At 37.7% G+C, this 23,093-nt stretch overlaps 2 protein-coding genes across 4 annotated transcripts in view; both read right to left on the bottom strand.

Moving 5' to 3' along the window:
- LOC142339991 (serine/arginine-rich splicing factor 7-like) overlaps positions 1-23,093 on the bottom strand; it is a 447,863-nt gene that overhangs the window by 67,884 nt on the left and 356,886 nt on the right. The gene's annotated exons all lie outside the window — the stretch shown is intronic.
- LOC142339990 (uncharacterized) overlaps positions 10,091-23,093 on the bottom strand; it is a 45,027-nt gene continuing 32,024 nt past the window's right edge. Inside the window, exons 3-5 of one of the 2 annotated variants that reach the window (XM_075390376.1) lie at positions 15,557-15,702; positions 11,066-11,193; positions 10,091-10,553 (exon numbers count right to left, since the gene is read on the bottom strand). In XM_075390376.1, the coding sequence (XP_075246491.1) occupies positions 10,188-10,553; positions 11,066-11,193; positions 15,557-15,702 (640 nt within the window). In that variant the 3' untranslated portion in view covers positions 10,091-10,187. The remainder of the gene's footprint in view (positions 10,554-11,065; positions 11,194-15,556; positions 15,703-23,093) is intronic. The other variant, XM_075390375.1, reaches the window with a different exon arrangement.

Genomic DNA, 23,093 nt, shown 5'->3' with positions numbered 1-23,093 from the left:
AATGTTTTGTTGCCCAACGAGCGAATTAATGTTTCAAAATATATTTTTTATCGGATAAAACACTTGTTAAAATGAAACGCAAATTGATGTGCTCCTTTTATTTTTGCCTAAGTTGACGATATCATTTTTGCATCAAGAATTACGACAGTGACCTTCGATGCCATGAAAGCGCCAGAAGCTGCTTTCCACATGGAAACCAGAGCCATACATCACTAGATTTTCTGGCCTATGCGACCCTTGCCCAGGCTCTCTTGCAACCATTGTACAGACTTTTTCAAGACTTTAGGCTCTGATCAGACCCAAAACACACCATTGTCCAGTCTAGCATGCAATCATAACATTTTACAGAGCGTGAATTTGGGGTCGCACTATGATCCTCCTATGTGCTACCAAAAAGGTCTGATCAGATGTGGCGTCGGTATGCGACCTCAACCAGGGTAATGTTGCTTCAAACCTGTTTAAAAAAATTGTTTTTTTCCCATTTCGTTGTAGGAGTTGGGTAAATTGTCTATAGGGGATAAATTGCTGTACGATTTAGGCGATAGTTTGGACTGAAGGGGCAAAATGACGCGCAAAGAGTTGGGCTGAAATGGGAGAACTTTTGAGCAATTAGCCCCCGGCCAAAAATTAGATGTAAGAGTGGGAATCGATGGTCCCACACCCGAGCCACTTCTGATCAGAATGTGTTCAGACTCTGGTCTTTGATCAGAACGTGCCAGACTGAAATGATCTCTGATCAGACTTTCGTGCGTCCGAAAAACTAGTGCGACCTTGATGCGATCATTAGCCAACTCTGATTAGACCAGTCGAGACCCAAGAAGCCTCTGATCGGACCTTATGAGACAATTAACTTGTGCGATGTCTGTGAAACCGATTTCATTTTTTTTGCGACTTTCATTTTTATGCAACTTTATTGCGACCGAGACCTCTGGTGCAACTTCCGTGCAAGCCAAATTTCTGTATCTAAAAAGCAGGTGTAACAAGAAAAAAACAGCAAATGAGCAACCAAAATAAGCAGATAATGGAGCTTTTGTGCGAGCTTACCAGAACATGTACAGTAAAATTTTTGAGAGTTTTTACTCTAGCTTCCCTTAGAAAAAGTTAGTTATTCAATGTTGTTCCGGCTTAATGAAATGAAATTCGTTTTAATAGAATTATTGCGTCAAGGATTGTTGAAACCAAACCAAAATATGGTGTGCGAGTTTTCCACTGTATGCAGAGTCTAGGTTACCGTTGTACAGAATTAGTCAAGACTTTGGTCTCTGATTCGACCCAAAACACACCATTTTCCAGACTAGCATGTAATCTGAACACTTTCCAGACCGCACCGCCAAATTGAGGTCACCCTATGATCCTCCTGTGCTGCCGAAAGAGTCTGATCAGATATGGCGTCGGTATGAGACCTTAACCAGGTTAATGTTGCCACAATCCTGTTTTAAAAATATTGTTTCCTCCCATTTTGTTGTAAGAGTTGGGTAATTTGTCTACAGGTTGTAAATTAGTGTAAGATTTAGGTGATAATTTGTTCTGAGGTGGCAGAATGATGTGGGAAGAAAAAGCGATGTAAGAATGAGCTTCGATGGGTTGCACTTGGAGGAGTTTATGGGGTATAACCCCCGGCCAGAATTGTGACGTAAAAGTGAGCTGCAATGACCACAATGAAGGAAATTTTGATGATTTAACACCTGCCCAATGTAGCGATTCAAAAGTGAGCTGCAACGGACTGCATTGGGAGGACTTTAAAGGAATCACTCTCGTCCAAAATTGCGATGTAGAAGTAAGCTGCAATGGAATGCAATGAGAGGACATTTGAGGAAACAACCCCCTAGGCAAAATAACCATGTAAAAGAGGGCTACAATGGGCTGCAGTAAGAGAATATTTGAGGAACTACCACCTGTCCAAAATTGCGATTGCAAAGTGGGATGCAATGGGCTTCAATTAGCGGATTTTTGAGGAACGACCTCTGGCCAAAAAGTGAATTTAAGAGTGTGCTGCAATGGGCAGTAGTAGGAGGACTTTAGAAGAATCACCCCCGGCCAAAATAGCCATGTAAGTGTGTGCTCTAATGGGTTGTAAACGGAAAATTTTAGAGGAGTCAACCGTTGTCCAAAATTGCGATTTAAGAGAGAGCTGCAATGGACTGCATTGGGAGGAATTGTGAGGCAATAACCCCCTGGCCAAAAAAACCACGTAGAAGAGGGCTGCAATAAGCTGCAAAGGGAGAAGTTCTGAAGATTTACCCAGGCAAAATTGCAAGTTAAAAGTGGGCAGCAATGGACTGCAATAACCGGACTTTTGGGGAATTACCCCTGGCCAAAATTTCAATTTAAGAGTGTCCTCCATTGGACTGTAATTGGAGGACCTTAGAGAAATCACCCCTTTCCAAAACTCCGATGAAAGACTGAGCTGCAATAGACTGCAATGGGAGGAATTTTGCGAAAATAACCCCTGACCAAAATTGCCATGTAAGAGAGGGCTGCAACGGGCTGCAAAGGGAAGAGTTCTGAAGAATTACCCCGACCATATTTGCGATTTAAAAGTGGGCCGCAATGGGCTGTGATTGGAGGAATTTTGCAGATTTACCCCTCCCTCCGGCCAAAATTGATATTTGAGTGTGGGTCGCAATGAGTTGCAATGAGAGAAATTTTGAGGAATTACGCCTGGTCAAAATAACAATGTAAGAGAGAGCTGCAATGGGCTGCAAAAAGAGAACGTCTGAGGAACTACCACCTGGCCAAAATTGCATTGTAGCTGAGAGCTGCAATGGGTTTCAATGGGAGGGGTGTATTCTTTAGAGGGCGTGATAAGGTGTAGAAATTGGTCTGCCAGGGGAGGAGAGGGTAAAAAGTTGTACGCATGAGGGGCTAATTTGTTCAGAGGGGGTGAAATTCTGAAAGAGTTTGGTTGCCAAGGGGGGTAAAATGGTGTAAGATTGAAGGCAGTTTGTTGAAATGGGATACCTCTTGCAAGTATTTGTCAACTTTCAAAATAAAGATTTATGGCAGCCTGAGTATATTACCACATCTTTTGATTCATTGAAACAATGAAAATTTCGGCGTTATTCAGTTTGTTTTCCCTGAGTAAATTATGAGCTAAATTTTTTGATAATTAATGCAGGTTTTTATGGGATTTGTGGTTCTCCTGAATCGTAAAAGATGAACGGGCCTAGATGCTGAATACGTTTTATGCAATAATGTACGTAGAACTTTAATGGCGAAAATCAGACTTATGAAAAAACCAACGATGGACCCATGAAAAGACTTTATCTCGACTTTGTTTTCAAACATTGTGACGAGCTTAAATCCAGCCCACATTTTTGTTCGAGCCAAAGTCCTCTGTAAAATTTTGGGTCCAGTTAAACTCTTTTTACGAAAAATTTGAATCGAGCTAAAGTCCATAATCTCTTAAAGTCCAGCTAAAATCTTTTCATAGCTCAAATGAGTCGAGTTTGGTCTTTTCATAGTACATTTTGGTCGAGCATTGTCTTTTCATAAGTCTCTACCTAGGCCTGGGAATCTGTAAAGTTAAACAAAGAAATGGCTGTAATGCATCACTGTTAATTTCAAAAGATGAACTTAGAGTTTGGAAATGTTTTTATTAGAATGTTCTAGATTGACATTTCCTTCTAAAAACTCTAGTTCTATACTCCCCTGTTTTGCACCCAACATTTTACAATACTCCTAAGAATTTTTTATGTCTTAGAAAATTCCGGCAATGCTTTCTGATTCTAAAGTATTTACATTGATTCCAGAAACAGTTTTGCATTTATTTTTTTTTATAAATTAATAATTTAAACATTGAATTTCTTTCAAAAAATGAGAGCTTAAAACTGAATTTTCAGCCTATATTTTCGATACAATTTCAGCAACTCCATTGTGAGACTAAAATTTGTCAAAAAGATAACATGAAGAAGAATAAAAAACAAAAAAAATCATAAAAGACAGTTTAAGAAAACTTATAAAGCTTATAGAAGAAGAAAGCTTCTATAAGAAACTTCTTACTTAAGAAAGCTTATATTTACAGCTAAAAGTTGATTTTGGTACTTTAATTTAATTACATTTAATTTGATAGGAAAGATAAATTGTAATAACATAAATCGATTTACAAGGGTCTTTGTCTCAATTTCTGGATTTCATGCTAGCAATCCCTCGAAAAACGAAAGTTGGCCATTTTTTTGGGCTGAATAGAAAAAATTTTTTTGAAACTTCTGCGTGCTGAGATTTTTGCTTAAATTTATGTAAGACTACTTAAAAAAATTAACTATTGTTACGCTTTATAATCTACCAGAAATAATTTAAAAACCTGGTCAATAAAATATTCTTATGCAAATCAGTAGGAAACGTTTTGCGCCGTCTGGACTCGCAAGAGATTTTTTCGCAAGAGTAATTACCATAAGCGGTAATGTGATCTTACACACACTAATTGGAACACTTTGAGTGTAACATCCAACTATGCAAGAAAAATCACCTCTGTGAATTGAATATATGAATATATGTTCAATTTGAAAGTTAATGCACTCGTAAATTTGTGTAGATGATATCCTTTTCAACAAAAAGGGTGTAATTTTTGAAATAATGCAGGTGAAGGCATGTTCCCATTTTATCGATAAGATAGAGCCACCGAATAAAGCTACGGAATGCATACGATCTCCCTCTTTATAAACAAAATTATTGTTTTGAGCTACATTTGTCCCCTCAAAATTCATTTGTCCCCTCACCATAACAATGGCAGCAGAGGCTGGATAAGAAGGCAGAGGCTGGATAAGAAGGCAGAAACCAATTGGAAGGCTCGCAGCAACCTTTGCAGGGAACATCACTGTTGCAGGTGAGTTCATTCAGCAGCTATTCAACTTTTCCAATATTGTAATAATCCTTTTACATAATCCTCTCTATTCAAGCTCAGTACCAGTAACTGTCTATTGCAACTGACCTTTCCCTCGTTCTTCACAAATGGATAACAGTAGGTTAAAATTATCAAATATTGCTCGAAGTTTGCTCCAAATACAAGCGTACAGGCGGTGGCCCCTAGGGGTCAGCTTTTCAGTTTTTTCATTGTCAATTAATTTTTAATGACTAACCTGAATGTCTTATAATTTAATCTGTTTTGCAGGCATAGGGTAAAAAACTTTAGGAGACGTCAATAAATCATTGAAACACCAAAGCGACATACAAAGCCGCTGAATTGAGAACGGACAATCTGCTCAATTTCAATGCTGATAATTTCGGCGTTCTCAAATTCTAATATCGGTAGACAGAATTTTTATTGCCCGGTTTTTACGCTCATGGTAGTATCATTCAACATAAAAAATGTTAATTCAACATTTAACATAAATTGAAATACGTTGATTTACTTTTTTCAGGAAACTTTTCCTGGGTCTTCCATCTGGAATGTAAAACAAAAAAAAGAACAGATTTCAAAAGTTGAACCAATTTAGAAGGGTAATTCCGTGTACCCCAAATTTATCTGTCAAGTGTAGCTTCGTGAACTTTTATTTCTTTTCTACAGTATTTTTTGCGGCAAACTCTGGATCAACGCTGGATCAACGTGCTTGCAACGCTGGATCAACATGCTTGCAACGATTGGAGAGGCAAATGAGATGATTTACAGAGACGCAAATGAGATGAACGAAAACAAAATGATGAAAATTAGATCAAAAGGAAATTAATAAAATTATGGGCTTGTTCACACTTTAAAAAGGAATTAGAAGTTTGTTTACAGTATGAACAGACAGTTTCCTGTCTCCTTGGTTGAACAAAGACAAAATCATATTCAAATGATACATGACAAACTGAATTAAGATAAACTGCCCTTGAATTGGATAAAGATTAAATCTGAAAAAAAATACGGTAATGGATATTTTTATGATAATATCCATCCCGTATGACCGATAATCTCCGATAATGTCCGATAATTCCAAAATTATTGCATTTCTTGCCATTTGCGTGGCCAATTTGGCAGTGGTTATGACTCCACCGCTGACCACAATTAGCACAGAGTGAAATCATTTCGTGGCTGTTTGTAATTCGCGTTGCGATTGCGTCCTTGGAAATTATTGACGAGGTTGTCCGATTGAATGATAGTATTCAAATTTTGCTTTACTTTATGTTGATTTTGAGCTACCATTTTTCATGGGTATTGCAACTTCAAGAGCTTTGGTTGCCGATATTGTCTCTTTCAGGAGTTCTCTATGAAAGTCCTCATCATGCATGTTGAGTATGAAAGTATCTCTAATTAGAGTAGTTTCTTCATCCCCCAAACTACAATTTTCTTCTTTTTCAACGAGACATCCCTAGAAACTTTCCACTGATTCCTCTTTTTGTTGTTCAGAAGATAAGAAAACAAAACGATCATAGAAGATGTTCCTAGTTTCTATGAATGAATCCTGCATCACTCGCCAAAGTTCCTTTAACGGCTCTTTCTCAATTTGGAAGAGGGGGTGTTTGCTTTTGAAGATTCGACGACCTTCTGTTCCAATACTTAGGCAGTGGAGAGTTGTAGCTTTTTGTTCGCAGTGATCCGAGGGTTTGTCCTCGCACAAAATACCAATTTCATCTATCTTCTTGCATCGATTTTGCCTTAAATTGTTGGTTGCGGACTTTTCTGTCCCTCTCAGTTGCTTGAGTATGGTTTTCCACCGGTTCTTCATGTTCTGGTTCAGGTGGGTATGTGGCCGCTGAAAGTGGTCCATTAAGCAAAGTTTCCAATTGAATCAACTATTTCGCCAACAATGCCAATTTCCATTGTTGCGTCCATTTGTCCACGAAAGTGGTGGTGTGATAGTAGGTTTCTCCCAGAAAGCGTTGATGTGAAGAGGAGTTTTGCGAGAGTTGACTGCTGACTGCTCCATGTTGTAGTCAATTGCTCTGTGGTTAGTCAATTGAGTAGAAATTGTATCTTTACCAACTTACTAAGGCAATTTCGTTGCGGTTGCCAACTTAGTATTCACTGGTTGAATTCCGAATTATGAACTGAGCATTCGGGGCGCGAATGGCTTTGCTTATTTTGAGCTTGCTTATTGAAAAACAGTTGGCTAACTTTAAATTGCAACTGATTTACAAAAATGCAAATGAGATGAATGAAAACAAAATGATGAAATTTAGATCAAAAGGAAATTAACAAATTATGGGCTTGTTCACACTTTACAATGGAAGTAGAAGTTTGTTTATAGTATGAACAGACAGTTTCCTGTCTACATGGTTGAACAAAGATGAAATAATAATCAATTGATACATGACAAACTGAATTAGGATCAACTGCCCTCGAATTGGATGACAAGACTAAATCTGAACTAAAATACGGTAATGGATATTCTGATGATAATATCCATCCCGTATGACAACAATAACAGGTTATCGCTATCAATCAATTTGCCTGGTTACTCACCGTATGGCAGGCACTGATTTGTCAAAAGGGAAATTTTAGAATTTTTAGAATCCAAATCTGGGAGACAATTAAAGTTGATATAAACAAATAAATATATAAAAACTTAATTTCATTCGCTTATATATTTGAATTTGAATTTAAAATTTAAGTTTTTTTCCGATTTTTTTAAGCGATTCATGGTCTTCCCCGACAACCCACGTGATTTTCAAGCAATCAAATTTACATTCTCCTGCGTTATTGATATACTATTGTTGGAGTATCTTTGAGTGAGCCTTTATGATAACAGGCCACAATTTCTTGACTTTCCAGATAAATTATATTGCAAAGGCTTGACTTTCCAGCTTCCCACAACCTTGAACCGGCATTTGAAGTTCATTGTTACAAAAGAATTGCCAGATTACTTTTATTAGGTTAGTGTCTGCTTTGTCCTTTGAGAAGTCTTTTTCAAGCAGATCAAAAACTCAATGTTGAAACGCCTTCCAGATGATTTTTAGAACTCTTTGAAATTGCTGGACTGATGGAAAGCAAGATTCAGTGAAACTCAAGACGACAAAAAATGTTGAAGTTAAAAAATTGAACATTCCGCAGAGAAAAAGGAAGATCTTTTCTGCCCGGTACCTAGGCTTAAACTAGAATCAAAATAATAAGAGCGTTCTATTCATGATAGAAAAGTATTCATGTCAAGTTTTGCCAGATGTTTAAAAAACTGTTCAACTTCGGTACAAAGAAACGTAAAAAAACACAAAAAAAATCAAATTATTCTGAGACGAATTACCGCATAACTTTGAAACTATGAGAAATATTCAGTGAAGCAAAGTTTTTACAGGGAGATCAAACCAAAGGATTGTTCTTGATTTCATTTTACTTTTCTTGATTTCAGTCCCGAAAAATACATCTGTAAACTTGAAATGGCGCATCTCTCAGCCATTTTTTTTAAAATTCCTCAATCGGTGCTTTGCAATAGTAGGAAAATTTGACTCCCCACAAATTCGCGTGTCGAAGAGGGCCTCAATAAAATCCAGTGAAAAACTGCCCAGGGTCTAGAGCAATTGGTTGCTCAAAATAGCAAAGCTTTTTTTGGATTGACTCTAAAGAACTGTTCCGAAATCTGCTCCTTCTCCGAAAAAGTACACGCATTTTTTTTATCGCATTTTAGCCTAATCGCTGAGTACAAGCCTCGCACTGACTAAAGGACGCTCTAACCCCTTTTTTCTGATTTAAGTTCGATTGAAGCAAGTAATGAAGAAATTCAATAAAGACTATGGCCAGTCATGTTCCCGAATATAATGGAAAACAACCTCATTATCACAACCAGCCTCCGTTCTGCAAATCAAGGCCGACGTTGATGTCACTGTTAAATGGCCGGTTCGGTGCCGATAATCAGACGTAGCTTTGGTTCACTTTCCATACGAACAACTTGGGTTTTAGTCTTGTCGCTCTTTGCAAAGTCCTTTCGGTTTTCGAGGAGCTACAGTTGGGTTGGCCTTTGACTTTTCGCACTGTCAGTCTACTGTTTTTAGTTGAAGTTGGTGTGCTTTCTTTTTCGAATGAATTGCCTCACTTATCTTTCTAATTTTTAAACAGAATGCGACTTAGTTCTGTCGAGCTTAGTCCATTTGGGGACATCTTATAAACTTGAAGGAATTTTCTTAATCATTCTTGATGCTCAAAAAATTAGATCTGTTTTAATGAATGACCTTGTTTCATTTTTGTATTTATACTGGGAAGTCGTATTGATCATTTACGACCTTGCAGGATTTCAGGGAAAAAATTATACAATTATATTTCTCTTTGCTAAGATATTTTTTACCTCTTCTTTTGATAAAGAGTCCAAAAGCTCACTAAGAAGAATCGCAGTTGGTATAAAGGTCATTTACTCAATCAAAATAATATTTCCAGAAAAAATTAGAACTGTTTTACTGAAAGCCCTTGTTTTAAGTCACCTGCATTGCCCAATTGTTTTGTTCTCATGACTTAAAGAATCATTTGTAGCTACTCTAAAAAACAACCGAACTAGCAGGTAAAAGCATGTCTCAATAGAACCAAGTTTGACAGGACCACTGATCGCAAGATTAAACACAAAACTTTGCCAGCAGATTTCTTCATAAAGTATCGGTTATCATATATTTTATAAGGCTTATAAATGCAGATCTTCCAGCTTTCGATAAACTCAAGCTAGCCACACTTAGTGCTAAAATGAATAAACGTAAAAACAAGCTGTCATTTAGAGCAGAGGAAAAAACAAATATAATGCAAAACTGTTTTTGAAATGAGTTCATAAAAGACCCAACGGTTTTGGAATTGAGTTCTAATCTCAAACCTTTCAGGTTTAAACTTATTTTGAATTCGTTTTAGGGCTAAATTTCACTGTTCTAAGAAATGTTAATTGTGGAATTAGCATTTCTTTCACTTTTTTCTCTCAAGAATGTCAATTGTACATTTACCTTTTTAATTTTATCTTAATTTTTTTTATCGGTCGTAGTTTGCCAAGATCTTTTCACGCATTGTAAATTTAATACAATTTTAAATATTCCAATACGTGCTGTTGATTCTTTTATAATTCTTAACACTACATTGCCTTTAAACTATGTTCTGTATTTTATAGTTCATACTCAAAGGAATTAACAATGTTTTTTGAAATATTTTTTTTCTTGATAACAAAGTTTGTACATATCTTGTTGTTACTTGCCATGCAACATGGAAAGATCTTATGACAAGATTAACCAAGTTTTATTATCACATTTCTTAAAAATGCCATCAAGTTTCGTTTCCTGGTCAAGTACAATCTTAAATCTGTGGTCAGCTATTGTAATGATTCGCAATAACTTTGGTCAATTGTGCCTGCCTGGCGTACACTGTATCCTACATAAGTGGAGTTATTCTCATCAGAGAACAGCAGTTTTCTCGAACCCCGAATATTTTGATTCACAGGGCTTTGATACTGTTCGCAAATCCATGGCTGGTCATGGCATATAAAATTATCTCTGAAGAATCGAAAAGTAGTTGCTATAGAGCTTTCCAAGCGTGGAATAACAAGTTCAGCTCCCAGTTTCCAAATGGGTATGATGAAGCGAAGTCCGGAGCGATAGGAGCCAGTCATCCGCAGTGGACCAGTTCCAAATCCAATTTCACTGACCACATTTTCACATGTTTGTGTATGGTAGTTGGCCTGGAAAACAAACTAGTTCTTTACACATCCAATCAAAATCACGTTGTCTACAAATTGCTATCAACTAAACGACGATGCCTAGGTTGAGTTCCCTGGTAGAAGTGGCTTTTCGAACGCAAAACTGCACATTGTCAACTCCAATTAGTCTTGAAAAATCGTCAAGTGCACGAAAGTCTGGACAATGGTCTCCATCTTGTCTGATCATAGGTCTTTTCAGACTGAGACTGTCTGATCATAGGTCATTTCAGACTGAGACTGTCAGATCATAGGTCTTTTCAGACTGAGACTGTCTGATCATAGGTCTTTTCAGACTGAGACTGTCTGATCAGAGGTGGTTTCCCTCTGGGACCTCAGCCTGGGGCGCATTCATGAAAGGGTGGTGATGTCATAAAATATTAGCCAACGCTTTTAGTCATTGTGATGTATCTAATCAGGAGTTTTAGATAAGGCGACATTTAAACTATACTGATAATGTGATCTGGGACTGTTGAACGTAAACGGTAATTACTCACCCGCAACCAGTTGAGACGTTTGTCGACTAGAGAGAAATCTGTGAGTTTGTTGTAGTACTCTGATGGGGAGAGGCCATGGGATTGACCCTGGAACTGATAATGTCTAATCTGGAAGTCACAGCACCTACCTGGAGGAAAATACCGACTGTTTATTCGGGTCGATAAATTGTCAAAAAATTAAGTAAGAAATGCCAATAAATGCGCTGAAATGCGCTGGTTTTTAAAGAAATTCAGCGCAAAAACCTTAAAGATTAATGCGCTGAAATTCGCCGAGACATTGCAAGAAATGCGTGAAAACCATTGAATTTTAAAAAAAGATAGTTACCAGAGACTCGAACCCTGCTCTCAGATGCCGTACCCATTACTTAATCCATTGCGCCAATGATTCCTGAATTTTTTCCCATTTAGTTTGCTTCTAAAATAATGAACAATTTAGCAAGAAATGCGATGAAACCGTGTAAGAAAAGCGCTGAAAATTTAGCGCATTTATTACAAAATCTCAGCGCATTTCAGAGCATTTCTTACAAAACGTTAATCGTTAATGTAAGATCAACTTAAATGGTACAAAATTCAGGAATCGATGCCAAAAAGCGTTCAAATCCGCTCAAATTTTTTGAGAATTGCGCTGAAATTTTAATGCATTTCTTACAAAATTTCAGCGCATTTCAACGTATTGTAATGTAAGATTTTTTTAACCACAAAATTTTGAAACATTACCGCATTTCAGCGAACTCAACTCATTTCTTACTAGATATTGCGTTGAAACGACGCTGACATCTTGATTCGGTTTCTAGTGAGAAATAGACTTCGAAAATTAATTTGAACTTAAAAAAAATTGCAAAGTTTAACATGCCAAGATAATAATGCCAATTTTAACAGGCGCAGTTTATAATGAACCAAGCGAAGTTTAGCTGAGATCAATACCTTGTTCATGCACTCTGATTTAAATAAGTATGAATAGCTCTAAGTTATATGATATTGAACTTTCCCAGCCACATCTTTAGGTGCTTATACGGTCAAGTTACCTCCAAAAAAATTTAATTCTGGGAACATTGAATGAGCAGACCATATTTTGTCAGATTTAGGATTCCATTATCAATCATATTGCAATGAATTCTCCAAAAATCCAAACTACCCTCTTGATCTATTAATTAAATCTCTCCTCTAAATCACTTCATTCTTCTGTAAAAATCATTTCAAAATTCATTTTTCTAACTTATTTAAAAACTCTTTTATTCCACCTGCGAAATTTCATAACCAATAATCCTTACATTAAATTATCGACAAGACCTGGCCATCCTGTTAATGAAGTAAAAACAAAATTTTCCAATAAACTTCCAATTTCTTTTAATTCTCTACTTGTGCTATCTTAAAACTCAAATAAATTCCAATAGTATTATGAAATCTTGTCATATGTGAAGCCACGTAAATTTTTGTGATGCTATGTAATATCCCAATTAGTAACACAAAAACATAAGAGAAATAGAGGATAATGAAAAGTGACTCATCCAATGAGACTTTACAGATCTTTTTCATAGAATGACTCTATAACAAACCTGTAAATGTCTCATTAGATGTCTCATGACTATATATCAGAAATTCTAAAGATATTTTTTTTGTGATTATAAAGACAAACAAACAATTTTGTCAGAACATTCTTGTGTCAACGAGAAAACACTTTGGAAATGGTTATCCCGGGTTGAATTTTTCCGCCCAAAATGATGTAAGAGTGGGGCTGCAATGGAAAGATTTTTAGGAAAATGCAGCTCAAAATTCTTACATCTTTTTGGGCTGCATTGGACTTCCAAGGGGGGTAGGATGGTGTAAGAGTGAGGGAGTAAAAGACAAATTAATCCCCCACTCTTACATCTTTTTGGTCTGTCAAGGAGGGTAAAACGATATAAGAGTTCGGGGGTAATTTCTCCATTACCCCGAACTCTTATATCGTTTTACCCCCCCTTGACAGACCAAAAAGATGTAAGAGTGGGGGATTAATTTGTCTTTTACTCCCTCACTCTTACACCATTTTACCCCCCTTGGAAGTCCAATGCAGCCCAAAAGGACGTAAGAGTTTTGAGCTGCATTTTCCAAAAAAAACCTCCCATTGCAGCCCAACTCTTACATCGTTTTACCCCCTCAATCTTACATTGTTTTAGCGCCCATATTTGAAGACTGTCAGTCTTGAACTCACAACCTCTGTACCCTCAGCGGCGTCGTCTTAACCTCCAGACCATCAATGCTTGTCCAACTCTTGAAAGTATATCAATAATACTTGTTAGAATTGTCCCCTCTCAACAAATTACCCCTCACGCTTACATCATTTTACCCGCTCAGAACAAATTACCCCCGAACTCTAACACCATTTTACCACCCGTGGCAGCCCAACTCTTACACCATTTTACCCCCTGTGAAAAAATTCCCCCCACTCTTTCGCCATTTTCACCTCCTTTGCAGCTCAACACCTGGCTCATTTTACCCCCCTCTGGACAAATTACCCCCTCACTCTTACACAATTTAACCCCCCTTGGCAGCCCAACTCTTACATCATTTACCCCTATGAACAAGTTACCCCCCTCATTCTTAAACCATTTTACCCCCCTTGGCAGCACAACTATTACATCATTTTACCCCCTCTGAACAAATTACCCCCTCACTCTTACACCATTTTAGCCCCTTGGCAGCCCACTTTTACACCATTTAACCCCCTTCGAACAAATTATCCCCTCACTCTTACACCATTTTACCCCCCCCCCCCACATTTGGCAGCCCAACTCTTACATCAATTTAAACCCTTTGAGCAAATTACCCCCTCCCTCATACACCATTTTGCCCCCCTTGGCAGCCCAACTCTTACATCATTTTACCCCCTCTGAACAAATTATCCCCTCACTCATACACCATTTTAGCCCCCTTGGCAGCCCACTCTTACACCATTTTACCCCCTTGGCAGCCCACTCTTACACCATTTAACGCCCTTTGAACAAATTACCCCCTCACTCTTACACCATTTTACCCCCCCCCCACACTTGGCAGCCCAACTCTTACATCATTTTACTCCCTCTGAGCAAATTACCCCCTCACTCATACACCATTTTGCCCCCCTTGGCAGCCCAACTCTTACATCATTTTACCCTCTCTGAGCAAATTACCACCTCACTCATACACCATTTTGCCCCCCTTGGCAGCCCAACTCTTACATCATTTTACCCCCTTTGAACAAATTATCCCCTCACTCTTACACCATTTTACCCCCCTTGGCAGCCCATCTCTTACATCATTTTACCCCCTCTGAGCAAATTACCCCCTCCCTCATACACCATTTTGCCCCCTTGGCAGCCCAACTCTTACATCATTTTACCCCCTCTGAGCAAATTACCACCTCACTCATACACCATTTTGCCCCCCTTGGCAGCCCAACTCTTACATCATTTTTTCCCCTCTGAACAAATTATCCCCTCACTCATACACCATTTTAGCCCCCTTGGCAGCCCACTCCTACACCATTTTACCCCCTTGGCAGCCCACTCTTACACCATTTAACGCCCTTTGAACAAATTACCCCCTAACTCTTACACCATTTTACCCCCCCCCCCACACTTGGCAGCCCAACTCTTACATCATTATACCCCCTCTGAGCAAATTACCCCCCCACTCATACACCATTTTGCCCCCCTTGGCAGTCCAACTCTTACATCATTTTACCCCCTCTGAGCAAATTACCACCTCACTCATACACCATTTTGCCCCCCTTGGCAGCCCAACTCTTACATCATTTTACCCCCCTTGAACAAATTATCTGCTCACTCTTACACCATTTTACCCACCTTGGCAGCCCATCTCTTACATCATTTTACCCCCGCTGAGCAAATTATTCCCTCACTCTTACACCATTTTACCCATTGCAGCCCACTCTTACATGGCAATTTCTGTCAGGGGGTAATTCCTGAACAGTCCTCCCATTGCAGCCCACTCTTACATGGCAATTATAGTCAGGGGGTAATTCCTCAAAAGTTCTCCCATTGCAACCCATTGCAGCCCAGCCCACTCTTACATGGCAATTTTAGTCAGGGGGTTAATTCCTGAAAGGTCCTCCCATTGCAGCCCACTCTTACATGGCAATTTTAGTCGGGGGGGGGATAATTCATTATTTTACCCCCTCTGAACAAATTACTCCCACACTCTTACATCAATTTACCCCCCATAGACGAATTACCCCCCACTCTTACAACAAAATGGGAGGATTTTAGGGATGACATTCGACCCGGGATATACCGATAACATCTAAAAACTGCGCACTGATGCTTTGAAGTCTAGCCGAGCTAACAACAATAATACACATAATAAAACCGCTGTGAGGTAATGAATGTAATGATAGTAATGAGGAGACTACTTAGAATTTTCCCAACAAAAGTTATCCCCAAAAGCATGCAAGTGAGCGGGAAATACTAATATAAGGATAACGCGAATTAAGTGAACTGGAACGAGTAATACCTGGATTGGATCTAAGGAGAGAGTACCAATTGATATTTGTGTAAGACCGTCTCACAAGTTCTTCAAACAACGACAAGTCCGCGGACACTGGTTCCCTGAGACTTTGTCTTGCGTAGAGAAACAGCCCCAGTAAACAGAATTGTTTCCTATAACGTATTTTTGATTTGATACAAACTTGAAAATGCCGAAATGGCCGAGTTGACATTGTGCGATAATCTTACAAGCATCATATAAGATGTCAATCGAATCAAAACGTATTTTTTTAGCTTCGTAGAATCTTTGATTGGATCCTAGAAAGAAAAGGATAAAGGATCCTAGCTCAATTTCAAAGACAAAAAGCCAAAAATGATTATGAGTTGGAGTTTCCAAAAATGCTGCGTACAAATCGCTCACGTTTCTGAAGAACTCTTTAAAATTCAATTCTTCTGAGCATACTTTGGAAACTCCAGCACAATTGAGAGATCCGAGAAATCGAAGCAAAGTTCTGCAGCCAAAATATTCGGAATTACAGCGAACTTTAAATTTAGGAGTGGTTGGACACTAGCCGGTGATTACGAGAATTGTTTCACAAACAACCATCTTAAATCCTCCAATCTGCCAAAGAAAGCCTTCGTTTTTCAAGTTTCAAGAAATCGAACGGAAGAACTCGAGCTAGACGAATTAGTCCAACAGTTCTGGAGAATTGAATAGGAAAGACTCAATTAATTTCAATGGAGAACGATTTGAAATTAAACTGCCTTGGAAAGAGAGTTCCAAGTTGGAAAATAATTCCTTTTCCGCCCTCAGTCAAGTCAGAAGCTTGAATACGCAACTCGAGCGCAATCCTCAACTTCGTGATAACTATAACAAGACTCTGCAAACTGACTTGGAAAAAAACTACGTGAAATCAGTTGAGATGCACCGCCGGATCGAATCTGGATCTCCCATATCACCCAGTTGAGAATCCTAACAAGCCCGGTAAGATACGGCGCGTCGCAAACGCCGCCTCTAAATTCTGTGGACAATCACTAAACACCAACTTAATCACAGGTCCTGACCTGCATAATAGCCTGCTTGGAGTCCTTATGCGCTTTCGTGAAAATCCAATTGCAGTCCTCGCGGACAACGATGGCATGTTCATGCAAATTGCTATCAACCAAACTGACCAGTCAGCCCTTCTTTCCTGTGGATAAACAACCATGAAAACCAACAGTATCAGTTTACAAGACTTATTTTGGTGCTACCTGCTCCTCATCCTGCGCGGTCTATGTTTTGAATCATTGCGTTGATAAAAAAGGAGATAAAAATGCCGAAGCAGTCAGAGCCGTCAAACATCACTTTTATATGGATGATTACATCCAGTCCCATGATACGGTAACGAATGCCTCAAAAACAGTTCAGCAAACCATTCAGGCAGGAGTTAAGCAAACCCACCAGAGTTTTCAGGAAGGCGGTTTCCGCCTCACATAAGTTGTTTCTATTGAACCCGATTGGACATTGAAGAAAACATTGACATTGTCAAAGTCCTTGGACAGAAGTGGAATCTGAAAAAAGACACCTTAATTATAAAACCACTAACAGATTTTTCAACGGACTTAATTGAGTATACTCAGAGAAAAATCTTTAGCCTTGTATGCTCGATATTTGACCCCCTCGGCATACTGTCACCTTTGACAACCCGTTACAAAATCCTTCTCCAAGAAATTTGGAAACTTGGAAAAAGTGGGATGAACCACTACCCGTACAAATCAGCGGAAGACTTCAGAAAATACTAAATTCATTTCGCAATGCCTGAAGTACATCTTAACAGAACACTAGCAAGTCTTCATTACTCTGAAAGCAGTGCTGGATTACACGTATTTGTTGATGCCTCAACAGCTTCAATGGCAGCTACAGAGTACTTGCGAAAAACACACAGCCATTCAGAGGTAACAGAAACTTGTTTCCTTATTGAAAAAAGTAAGGTTGCTCCAATAAAGCAAACAAGCGTACCAAAAATTAAATTTAAGCTGCAGTAATTGGAGTAAGGCTACATTCTACAATCGCGAAAAAGTTCTCTTTCGCAATTGACAAAACTGTATTTTAGACTGATAGTCAGGTAGTCCTCGATTGGATTGCGTCTTCCAGAAAAAAACCTGTATATGTTGCAAACCGACTCAGAGAAATTGCAGCAACAACCGAAGCAGGGTCAATGTATTTCTACATTGAACAATCCAGCCGACCATGGCACTCGTGGCCTAGATCCACGTGAAATATCTCTTAAATGGTTGCAACCTGCAGAGTCTCTGTCATCATCAGAGCCAATCGATAACCAGCCTGTACCTTCGAAACCAGCTGTCGTAGCAACAACAGCACATACAACTTCAAATGTTCCAGAGCCAATCATAGACCCAGCACGTTTTTTGTCTTGGACGAAAATGCTACTCAACTTAGCCACTGTCTAAAATATACTGTTTAGAGCAAAAAAACCTCGTGACAACAAACAACAGTACATGACCGATGACGTTGATCTATCTTGGAAGCACTTGATCAGAAGTTCTCAAGAGAACTCATTTCACTCGACAGTTTCCTCATTAAAAAGGGGCCTCAAGCGCCACCCTAAATGCCATCTGCGGTCTTTGAATCCAATCCCCGGCCACAATGGTATACTCAGTTCACGTGGAATACTTCAAGTTGCCCCTGATGAACTTGATATAGAAAAACGTTCAATTATTCTGCATGCGATAGACACAATCACACGTTTGTACCTAGAATATGCTCAACGCGTATGCATTCATGAGGGAACATAACCCGCCCGTCAAAGCGTTTGTTCGGCAACGATACCACGTATTTGGCTTGCGAAAGTGTCTACTTAGCATACAGTTTTGCTTTTTTTATGCGGAAAATTTCATGCAGAGAACATACAACCCAACATGGCTCCTTTTCCAGCTTTCCGTTTCCCATCATCAGCAACACTATTCCCGTTCTCCAATAGTGGAGTCAACTTCTTTGGATTATTTTATTAAGAGGACACAAAAAAAAATCTTGAAAAGCATTATGGTTTGATCTTAACGTGCTTGATCACGAGAGCAGTCCGCCTTGAAAGCTGCCCAGATCTCAACACCGGTACTTTCCTATATGCATTTCGACGTTTCACCAGTAAAAAATTCCAACAAGAACTGCTGTACAGTGATAATAGAAGCACATTTATCGGATAGTCAGAAGAGCTGAAGAAAAGTGTAAAGAGCCTTGACAACGACAAAATATACAAAGCTCTTGCAGCTACAAACACGACTTGGAAATTCAACCCGCCAAATGGCCCCCTCTTCGGCGGTGTTTGTGAGCGCTTGATACAGACAGCTAAAAATAACACTGCTGATCATTCTAGGCTCAAAAAGACTCTCACTTGACGTACTCCAAACAATACTGGTAGAGAGCGAAGCCATCTTGAATTCAAGACTTCTCACCAATGTCGCTGATCTTTCCGACAACGGGATGCCTCTCCCACCTAACCACTTCCTGATCAGTCCTTTCAACTCTCTGCCACGAGAAAAATTTGACAGCCAGATTCCAGCCAGCTTGAGGACATGGAGAAATCTGCAACATATGATGAACCACTTCTGAAAGCGACTTGTCAAAGAATATCTACCGACACTACTCAAGAGATCAAAATGGAATGAGAGCAATCAGTCGCCACTTAAAGTTAATGATGTTGTCTGGATCCTGAAATAAAGGACTCCTCGTGGAATTTGGGCTCTTGGGCGTTTTGGCTGATTAGCCACAATTATTATATTTTTTCCAGGTTACAGATTCAAGGCAAATTGGGTTACCCTGTCTTCGTCGACCTGCTCAAGTTACCCTCTGATCGACGACCTCTTCAAAGTTTCCTCTCTTCGACGACCTCTCCAAATAATGCTGGCCCCTTTTTCTTCTTGGAGCAATTTGTGAAACAATCAAGTCAAGCGCATGAAAACTTGACTCAAGTCCTTGAACAAGTTGAAAACGGTTATCCGCAAATATGTAATCATCGGAAAAAATGTAACAAAACTTCTACTGAATATAATCTTTTGACTAGAGAACTTGTTCCCATATATATATATATATATATATATATATATATATATATATATATATAAAACAGGGAGATATCGGTTAGATTTTGTGCTTTTTGTGAAAAATTCACAGAGACGTAATTTAATCATATTGACAATAACTTCCATTATTGTTCTCTATTAAATTAAAAATCAATTGGTACAATTTAAGTTTCATTTGACTCGATTTTGACTTTGTTTTAAAGTATTTTTTCATTCAAAGAAAAGGAGATTGAGTTTTGAATGTAATTAACGTTTGTTGTTGTTATTTGATTTTTTTGTTTGACTCGTATTCTGAATAATGTCCGTAGTCTTATTTAAACATCACTGCATTTCAAAAAAAAGCACCGCATCGATTTTTGTTGCCAATTAATGTAAGAGATGCAGTGAATGCGGTGAATGCGATGAAAAAAAAGCAATTCGCCGCATTTCTCACAAAAATTCATCACGAAATTCACCTATTACTTTCAAAAATTCACCGCATTTGCTTTCCAACGTTTATTGAATGTGATAAATTTTTTGAATCTGATAAATAAAGTCACAAAAAAACAAATTTAATTTTTGAAGCAGTTGGCACAGTGGAATAGGAAGTTGAAGACATGCAGGGGGTGAGAAGTTCGAACCCGCGTACGGAAGTTTCTTTTTTTTGTAAGAATATGGGGAACGCGATGAAATTGAATAAATCACAGCATTCACAGCCAAAAGATGTAAGAAGTAAGCGGTGAAAATTTTTTTTTTCAACGAATTTCACCGCATTTTTCACAAAAATTCATCACGAAATTCACCTATTACTTTCAAAAATTCACCGCATTTGCTTTCCAACGTTTATTGAATGTGATAAATTTATTGAATCTGATAAATAAAGTCACAAAAAAACAAATTTAATTTTTGAAGCTGTTGGCACAGTGGAATAAGAAGTTGAAGACATGCAGAGGGTGAGAAGTTCGAACGCGCGTACGGAAGTTTCTTTTTTTTGTAAGAATATGGGGAACGCGATGAAATTGAATAAATCACAGCATTCACAGCCAAAAGATGTAAGAAGTAAGCGGTGAAAATTTTTTTCAACGAATTTCACCGCATTTCTTGCGAAAATTCACCGCCAAACCTCAAACCGGTTGGCTGATTTTATCGGCCCTCCAGTAATGCATTATTCAATTTACTAAGGCATTTGAGTTGGAATCAATTGTTTTGGAAAATTTCAAAATAATTTAGTAAATTAAAAGCACTCAAAATATGTAGCTTAATAAACTCAGAACGTGTTGTTGAGAGGTTTATTCTTGGTAAATAGGTTTTGTTTTGATGCTTTCAAGCACTATTTATTCAGACGAAATTAGGTATCATGATAATTGCCAGCATGCCTGTTACTCGTTATGTGAATTGGTTAGCTATTTTCATAGAAAATGTTTAAAAAATTAAGATTTCCACCAAAAAATTAGAAAATTGCAATTTTTTGCAATTTTCGCAACAGAAATGGTGATATTTTCACAACATAAATGGTGATAAAAAAATGTTAAACAGTGAACTGAAAAATGACAAAAATTACGAGTACATGATAAGAAAATGATAAATTCGTTTGCGAAATAGCAAAAAAAATATCCCAAGCAAAAAGGTCTTGAATGTTTAATTATTTCAATCTTAAAGAAGGTATACAAACCAAACTTTTAGATAAACGACCGGACAGCTATCATAATAAAACCCTGAAAGATATGGTTGATATTCACGCAGCGAGCATTACAAAACTTTATAGTTATGCAAGCAGGATAGGAAACAGGCTTAAAATCTGTTGTGAGCATAAAAATGAGAGAATTCGAAAATTGTTTGACACAAATATCAATAGATGTTTTTTTACTTATTCTATTTTTTCAATAAAAGTAAAAGTTAGTTTCTGAATATATATTGTGATCGTTACTACGGCAAAATTGTACATTATAATTTTTGGATAGTTCTTTCTTAATTCTTGCTTTGTTTTGTCTTGCAGTGAGATTACCCGTATTTTTAGTGTTAAGAGTGTTATATTAAAGACAAAGAAATTGGGCACTCTAATAGTTGTTGTTGTAATTTTTATCCCTTACTCTATGACACATGGTTTCACGAAAATTAAGTCATCCTAACTCTGCCGAAGATAAACATATTCGTGGAAAAATTAGATGACAAAAAGCCTCCATGTTGCAAATCAGAGCTTCGCACAATTTCGTATGGTGGTCTTGAAAAGTTTTTGATGTAGTTATTTCAAATTTGATTGAACATGACTTCTCCGTTAGCTGTTTTAATTTCAAATCTCATTCTTATTTTGGATCAGCTTTTTTTCTAATCTGTTAATCTCCAGCAAGACCGGTATTTTTTCTCAAGAAATAAGGAGTTACTGCACAGAACAAAACAAAAAATTATTATTAATGGTTCAAGTAACTTTGCTAGATTTCTACCTAATGACAAAATACTGCTAAAAATTGTGTTGGGCCAGAACAAATTCCTTTCCACTTTCTTTGTGAATAATCTCTGATTAAATTGCAAAGTTTATTGGCTAATATTTACAGGAACAATAACTTAAACACAATTAATTTATATCATTTTGACAGAAAAAAAAAGATTTGTAGAGCAACTGTTCTCTGAAATCCCTTTAAAATCAACAGACGAAAACGAACGGAAACTTTAGCATGCAATTCTCAACTTCCGTCTTTAGTTTTTTGGTGACAAGCTATATGATTTTTTGATACATCTGAAAATGTATTTTAAAATTTTGGATCAGATTTGGATTTGCACCTTAGTCTGACTTAACTTCAGAAATCTCCTTTTGTATTCTTTTATTGATAAAAGCCCAGTACTCTGTGATCTCCAGAACGGATCTTTTGAGAGACACAAGACGTATTTGTGGAACGATATCCCGTTAGATGAGTAAAATCCAATCAAATCTCTGACAATGAAACGACTCAAAAGCATTCGAAAGGAGAACTGCTTCAGGTCAAATTTTACAAAAAATTGTACCCGAATAAATTTTTGTAATAAAAAAATTGTATAAGCAAATATTCGCTATTCTCTTATGAGGATACCGAATCAAGATAGGCGCACAAAAACCTGACTATTGTTACGTCTCAACGAAAAAATTCTCAGTATTTTTTGCTATAAAGTAAGTTTTGTTTTGAAAAATTAGAATTTGAAATAACAAATTCGAAAATTTTGAAAATTTAACGTTTAATAGAGCTATAAGTGATGAAAATAGCAAAAGATTTGATTTGGAAGAACTCAACATTAATTGCGCCATCCCATGAGATTTTCAACGCTAATCCAGCATTTTGATCAGTGATCCCCAAAAAAAGTCAACAATTTTCCCGCAAAATTTGCTTATTGTTCCTTCAATCGACAAAATTAACATTGTGGCGAAATTCAATTTTTGCGAGTCAATTTACTCAAATTTGTCAGATTGTCACTATTTTCCACCACATTGTGTTTTACGATCCACACTCCTTGTGATACTTGTCCGTACCGTCACA

This window comes from Convolutriloba macropyga, chromosome 5, assembly GCF_964194025.1.
Source record: "Convolutriloba macropyga chromosome 5, txConMacr16.3, whole genome shotgun sequence".
NCBI classification, from domain to species: Eukaryota; Metazoa; Xenacoelomorpha; order Acoela; family Convolutidae; genus Convolutriloba; species Convolutriloba macropyga.
The sequence above is the reverse complement of the archived record's forward strand: the minus strand, read 5'-3'. Positions and strand labels throughout refer to the sequence as shown.